The following is a 7,270-nucleotide window of genomic DNA, read 5'->3' as shown; positions in this document are numbered from 1 at the left end:
GTTGTTTGGATTTAGGTGTGGACGTACGAGATCCTATCATCAATAGCAAGGAACGTTGCCACTCAAAAGAGCAAGGTAGCTGTGCCTCGTATATTATGGTGGTCATGCTCCCACTCGGTGTCATTCAAAGCACTCAAGAGAGACATTTTTGAATCTCAAAATGTAAGTGTAATCTATGTAGCCAAAATATGTTTATTCGATAGTTAAATGTATATTAACCATCTTACTGGGTTTCTTAATGCAAAAAAAAAGTCAAAAAGAGTCTTGTCATGTCCGATGCTGAGAAGGAGTTTCGGGACACCCCAATTGATAGATGGGCCGTAAGACAAGCACACTTTGACATCAAAAGTTCAGAGAGCTCTAGTAGTTCAAAGAGTGGCAGTAGTTCAGAGAATAGTTCAGAAGATGAGGAAGGTGAACAACAGGGTAATTCAGAAGGTGAAGTGAGGGACGACGAATCTGATGGGGACCAAAACATCCACTAGCCTACTTACACCCCTAGCGAGTATATGTTTCATGATGTGCTGGTGGGTGACGTACGTCCTGAGCCTGAGGAGGAGTGTTCTGTCCTACGGAGCATTGACAGCTCAATATCGAGCTTAGATGCCCGTGTATCGAACCTAGAGACAGACATGAGAGACATGAAAGCACAATTGCCAACTATTTTGTCTCTATTACAGTCTATGAAGGGTTCCACAGTGTTTGAAGCGACGAGGCCTCCCACTTCATAGACAGGCCATGATGCTAACATGTCCTCCATCCCGACTCTATCTCAGTCACCCACCCAACCTGTATGTAGGTCACCTACCCCACCTCTATCTATCCCACCTACCCCATCTCCACCTAAGTTACCTATCCCACCTCCACCTAAGTCACCTACCCCACCTCCACCTAAGTCACCGATCCTACCTCTACCTCTTAATTCATCTGTACAGCTTGATATCGTGACCTCCTCTAACACCTTATATCTCGATTCACAGGTATGATCATTATATGATTAAAAAATTTCTTTCTTTATATTTTTTATTCAACATGTTCACCATTTTGTTATATTTCTGTAGGTTATAGTTGAGAGTAGAAAAACAACACGTAAGAGAAAGGTCGTTGATAAATACACACCTCCCATTGAACTAAAAAAGAAAATAACAAAAGAGAAGGAAATTAAGGTTCAACTTCCTTTAGATCGTCCAAATATTAAGTACCCTCTCCCTAGGGTACCTACGATACAATTTAAAGCGACGATCCAATACTCCTTGGAGCATGAGGTTCCAGTTGCTATATTCAAGGAGATGGTGAACTGGATTGCCGATAAGAATATGGAAAACGAGGTTCAAGAAAATGCAGTTCAACCATTATCCAAATCCTTTTTTCAGGAATTGACTGAACCAAGTTCATGGGTTGAGTGTGACGTAAGTTTACGATCCTTGTCCTTTTTACCAAGTACATACAGTTTACTCCCCTCTCCTAATGTATATCTTGTTCTTGATGCAGACCCTAAATATCCTATTTAAGTTCATGAAAGGTAAATTCTATAGACAACCAGACATGTGTATGACTCGCTTCACCATCTTGCCAATTAGAATAACAGTAACCATTTACTACAGTTTTGAATAGGAATACGTTGGTTGACTATTATGTGTTATTAATGTTCTTTTCGCCGTGTAGAGTCACCTAAATTCTCAAGATGGGATCTACAAATATATTAAGAACAAGTCGACTTTGGATGCTGCCGTAGCATGGGGGATGAAATGTTACCGGATTATGTCATGGGTAAATTCGATGTCAAGTGGTCAGATGTGGACTTCGTATATACGACAACAAACATCGATCAACATTGGATGTTGATAGCATTCGATCTAAATAGAGACCAGTTGTTCGTATTTGATTCACTACCATCCATGACATCGAAGAAGAAGCTGGAGTCTTTCCTTGAGCCGTTGACTTACACCCTACCATCGCTTCTTCACTACTGTGACTTGAAACGTTGGAAGCCAGACATCAAAACATCTCGTTGGAAGATATCTCAACCTACCTCTACGAATACACAATATGGGTTGTTAGATTGTGGAATATTTGTTGTGAAATTATTAGAACATTTAGTGACTGGTAATGCCCTATCTGAAATAACTCAGGATAAGATCACTGACTATAGGATGAAATTGGCATGTCAATTGTGGACAAACACTCCATATTATTGACGTACATGTATATTATGTATATTATTTATGTAATTTTACTGACATGTTATTTAAATTGTTAGTGTAGAACTACCATGAATATAGGAGATTCATTCATGAATAGCCAATAAGTTAAATTAAACTTATAAAAGGGAGAGCGAAATAAGCAAGACATCTGAAGAGATTCATGAATAGACAAACTTTAGAAATCAAACTTATAAGTGAGACATTTTAAAAGGGATTCCAAGTGATAGCGAGATTAACTAGAGCGAGATTCACGAGAGCGAGATGTTTCCAAAATGGTTCACGAATAGCCACAATTTAATTACACTTATAAAAGGGAGAGCGAGATAAACGATACATCTGAAGAGATTCATGAATAGACAAACTTTAGTAATCAAACTTATAAGCGAGAAATTTTAAAAGGGATTACAAGTGATAGCGAGATTAGCTAGAGCAAGATTCACGAGAGCGAGACGTTTCCAGAATGGTTCACAAATAGCCAACAATTTAATTACACTTATAAAAAGGAGAGCGAGATAAACGAGACATCTGAAGAGATTCATGAATAGACAAACTTTAGTAATCAAATTTATAAGCGAGACCTTTTAAAAGGGATTCCAAGTGATAGTGAGATTAGCTAGAGCGAGATTCACGAGAGCGAGACGTTTCTAAAATGGTTCAAGAATAGCCAACAATTTAATTACACTTATAAAAGGGAGAACGAGATAAGCGAGACATCTGAAGAGATTCATAAATAGAAAAACTTTAGTAATTAAACTTATAAACGAGAAATTTAAAAAGGGATTACAAGTGATAGAGAGATTAGCTAGAGCGAGATTCAAGAGAGCGAGACATTTCTAGAATGGTTCACAAATAGCCAAAGATTTAATTACACTTATAAAAGGGAGAGCGAGATAAGCGAGACATCTGAAGAGATTCATGAATAGACAAACTTTGTAATCAAACTTATATGCGAGACATTTTAAAAGGGATTCCAAGTGATAGTGAGATTAGCTAGAGCGAAATTCACGAGAGCGAGACGTTTCCAGAATGGGCCAACAATTTAATTACACTTATAAAAAGAAGAGCGAGATAAACGAGACATCTAAAGAGATTCATGAATAGACAAACTTTAGTAATCAAACTTATAAGCGAGACATTTTAAAAGGGATTCCAAATGATAACGAGATTAGCTAGAGCGAGATTCACGAGAGCGAGACGTTTCCAGAATGGTTCACGAATAGCCAACAATTTAATTACACTTATAAAAGGGAGAGCGAGATAAGCGAGACATCTGAAGAGATTCATGAATAGACAAACATTAGTAATCAAACTTATAAGTGAGACATTTTAAAAGGGATTCCAAGTGATAGCGAGATTAGCTAGAGTGAGATTCACGAGAGCGAGACGTTTCCAGAATGGTTCACGAATAGCCAACAATTTAATTACACTTATAAAAGAGAGAGTGACATAAGCGAGACATCTGAAGAGATTCATGAATAGATAAACTTTAGTAATCAAACTTATAAGTGAGACATTTTTAACAGGGATTCCAAGTGATAGCGAGATTCACGAGAGCGAGACGTTTTCAGAATGGTTCACGAATAGCCAACAATTTAATTACACTTATAAAAGGGAGAGCGAGATAAACGAAACATCTGAAAAGATTCACAAATAGAAAAACTTTAGTAATCAAACTTATAAGCGAGACATTTTAAAAGGGATTCCAAATGATAGCGAGATTAGCTAGAGCAAGGTTCACAAGAGCGAGACGTTTCCAGAATGGTTCACGAATAGCCAACAATTTAGTTACACTTATAAAAGGGAGAGCAAGATAAGCGAGACATCTGAAGAGATTCATAAATAGAAAAACTTTAGTAATCAAACTTATAAGCGAGACATTTTAAAAGATATTACAAGTGATAGCGAGACTAATGAGAGCGAGATTAGCGAGAGCGAGATTGACGAGAGCGAGACGTTTCCAGAATTGTTCACGAATAACCAGCAATTTAATTAACCTTATAAAAGGGAGAGTGAGATAAGCGATACATTTGAAGAGATTTGTGAATAGACAAGTGGCACATAGAAAATTACAATTTTGAGGATTCGTGAATAGACAAGTCGCACATAGACAATTACATAGACATGTGGCACATAGACAATTACAAAGACAAGTGGCACATACACAATTACAATCGACTGACTTTTGAATCATTTTGATTAGAATCAGTAGGTCGCCCAGACGTGAGCGGTTCCCTGCAGTTTTTCCGGTTGTGCCCGTAGTTCCCACACCTACCACATTTTATTTATCTGTGTTGTTCTCCTCTTGGTGGTATTCTTTGTACTCTTCGTCGCCCGACCTATACCACTATTTGTGGAGGTGCAATATGCTTTTCCACATATCCCAGAGGCCTCTTCCATTTAGATGTGATCGAGTGGATTTACGAGCTTTGCATAAGCAGCCATGAGGGAGTCAATGCTATAGAATGGACTGCATAAACCATGGATGTGGATGTTTCGTTCTCGCGCAGCCACAATTGCATGCGAACATGGGATACCGAGTGAGTCAAATTCCTTGCATGTGTATTCCTTCGTATGGAGGTTCACAATACCGTCTAATCGATTGTCCCGCACATGGATCCCATAACAATCAGTCGGCTCAACTAGATATCGTCTGCCCTTTTCACATTTAGTTGCTAATCGATTTTCACAGTAGTCTGAGTGTGACGTCATTCGAGATGCCCAATAATTTCTTCGTTCATAAAACCATGACTGGATGAGGCCTCGAACATGTTCCAATAAGCACATTATGGGCAACTGTCGATATTCTTTGGTCAATGAATTGAAACACACTGCACTATTGGACGTCATGTTATCGTATCTTCGTTCTGTTTGGTAAACACGTGCCCACCTTTCAAGACCAATATCCTCCAAATATTTCGATACTGCACCATTTCGAAAAACACGTAGTTGGTCCTAGTGTGCTTTGAATTTTGACATGCGAAATACCCTGGCTGCATCCTTGAACATCCCAATAATCATGTTGTCCTTAAAGTTGAAAAAAAATATTATTTTCTAGGTGATAGGTGCACAATCCATGAAATGCTGTGAGAAAAACTACACGAATGGCATTGCCAATAGATATTGCTTGATCGGACACGAACACCAAGTTAGGGGGTTCTCCAATGGCACACTTCAAGTTCAACATAAACCACTTCCAAGCTTAATCAAATTCGTTGTCCACTATAGCATATGCTAGTGGGTAAACTTGGTTGTTACCATACATGGAGACGCCGACCAACATGGTCCTTTGTATTTTCCTTTCAGATGCGATCCATCAACAATTATCACAGGCTGACAACTTGAAAAACCTCTAATACAAGGTTCTAATGCCATAAACATGTACTTGAATTGGACATCATTTTCAAGTTAGATTTCAAACCTTGTACCTAGATTCTCCATTTTTAACGCTTCACCATATGCATGTAAGACAACGTACGTTTCTTCTGGAGTACCCCTGGCGAGAGCATAAGCGGTTTCCTTTCATGCCATGCCTTATCATAACTTATGTTTATTCCGTACTCTTTCCTCATATCCTCAACGATGTGACGAGGTTTATAAACATGTCCTATGCCTGTAAACTTGTCTTTGATTAGTTTATCAACTACCGTAGTCATTGCTTGTTTATGATCATGATTTAAAATTCCAATAGAACATGTGTACGACCGCATATACTTCGTGATCTTAAATATGCCACACCCTGAAATTTTAACTGCACGAAGGCTCCATTTACAATTATCCTCTATACATTTAATAGTAAACAAAGACTTAGTTGACTTTCTTACCTTATATTCAAAATTATTGTTTATGCACAGAATAGACAATCTCATTTTTAAATCACTCTTACTCAAAAAAATTTGACCAATTTCAACATCTGTCTCGGATGAAGAGGTGTTAGGAAAAATCAATTCCCCTCTACGACATGAAGACATGGAATTCAATCCTGCTGATCTCTCAGTAACAGTCACTACAGGTCTATGCACCTCTGAAGGACCACAGTCCATAGAATTCAATCCTACTGATCTTTCATTATCAACCACGAAAGGATCACGCTATTCTGAAGGACCACAATCCATAAAATTCAAGTCTGCTGATCTCTCATTACCAAGTACAGATCTGTTACATTGAGTTTCTCTTTCCAAGTCCACTGCACTAATGTTGTCATTGTCTATTGATAATATTGATGGCTGAGTGTTCATAGACAATGTAATATCATCCTTCTCGATTAAGCTCATATGATGCCTCGTATTGTCTATCTACACCTATACCATCCTGACTCATATTCACATTTTCGTCGTGGTATGATTTTAGTATTACATATAGTTGAATTCTAGAAAGATCGTCCCGATAAAGAAGGAAGTAAACATCACCGTCATTCTGTATATACTGTGGAGGGGCTTCAAAGTCAAGCTTATATTTAACTCTCATAACAACATCAAACTCTGAGCAACTTACATTTGCAATTAAATATGAGCTCTAAGTTCTTCATACTTCAAGGTAATAGGCACAACGATTTCTGTTAGCTCTCCTCCAACATACGAATTTTGGTTCTCATCCTAATGACCTCCGTATCGAATTAGTACACACTTTTCTTTCATCTTACAAAGCAAGAGAATAATTTTTATTAAGTAGATAGTAATACACATGGATCTCTCTCGCTGTCGCTCCCAAGTGCTTTCGCTCTCGCGACTCTCGCTCCCAATTTCTCTCGCTCTCGCGCCTCTGGCTATCGCTCAATCACACTCTCTCTCTATCGCTCAATATCACTCTCTCCACCTTTCTCGCTGTCACTCTCTCTCTCTCCACCTTTCTCTTTGTCGCTCTTTCTCACACCCCTTTCGTTATGCTATTTACAATATCTATTTACATACCTTTTTTGAGACCACGTTTCTACAAACACCAATGAAACCAAGTTCAAGAAAAGTTTTTTCTGTTCTGAAAAGCCCATTCTGAAAACTCTGTTTGGTTCCCAAAAACTCCGCTCTGGAAAACCTCATTCAATAAATCTTTGTTCAACAAAATGACAATTC

At 38.3% G+C, this 7,270-nt stretch overlaps 2 protein-coding genes across 2 annotated transcripts; one reads left to right on the top strand and one right to left on the bottom strand.

Moving 5' to 3' along the window:
- Positions 1 to 1,736: 1,736 nt before the first annotated feature.
- LOC120067568 (uncharacterized) lies at positions 1,737 to 2,198 on the top strand. Its single transcript, XM_039019114.2, has one exon. The coding sequence runs from the start codon at positions 1,737 to 1,739 to the stop codon at positions 2,196 to 2,198; it is 462 nt and encodes a 153-aa protein (XP_038875042.2).
- A 2,403-nt stretch (positions 2,199 to 4,601) lies between these two features.
- On the bottom strand, positions 4,602 to 5,857 carry LOC150032106 (uncharacterized). Its single transcript, XM_090308394.1, has 2 exons — positions 5,680 to 5,857; positions 4,602 to 5,125 (listed from the first exon to the last, which is right to left on the bottom strand). Exons 1-2 carry the CDS (start codon positions 5,855 to 5,857, stop codon positions 4,602 to 4,604), a joined length of 702 nt encoding a protein of 233 aa, XP_090164520.1.
- Between the last annotated feature and the right edge of the window lie 1,413 nt (positions 5,858 to 7,270).

The sequence above is a fragment of the Benincasa hispida genome, chromosome 12 (genome assembly GCF_027475165.1).
Source record: "Benincasa hispida cultivar pf3 chromosome 12, pf3_genome.v1.1, whole genome shotgun sequence".
In the NCBI taxonomy this organism is placed as follows: domain Eukaryota; kingdom Viridiplantae; phylum Streptophyta; class Magnoliopsida; order Cucurbitales; family Cucurbitaceae; genus Benincasa; species Benincasa hispida.
This window is presented reverse-complemented; position numbering and strand designations above follow the sequence as displayed.

Coding starts and splice junctions, on each gene's coding strand:
- LOC120067568 (XM_039019114.2), top strand. CDS start 1,737: ATGGGGGATGAAATGTTACCGGATTATGTCATGGGTAAATTCGATGTC.
- LOC150032106 (XM_090308394.1), bottom strand. CDS start 5,857: ATGACTACGGTAGTTGATAAACTAATCAAAGACAAGTTTACAGGCATA. Junction 5,126..5,679: donor AGGGGTACTCCAGAAGAAAC/GTACGTTGTCTT, acceptor GAAATGGTGCAG/TATCGAAATATTTGGAGGAT.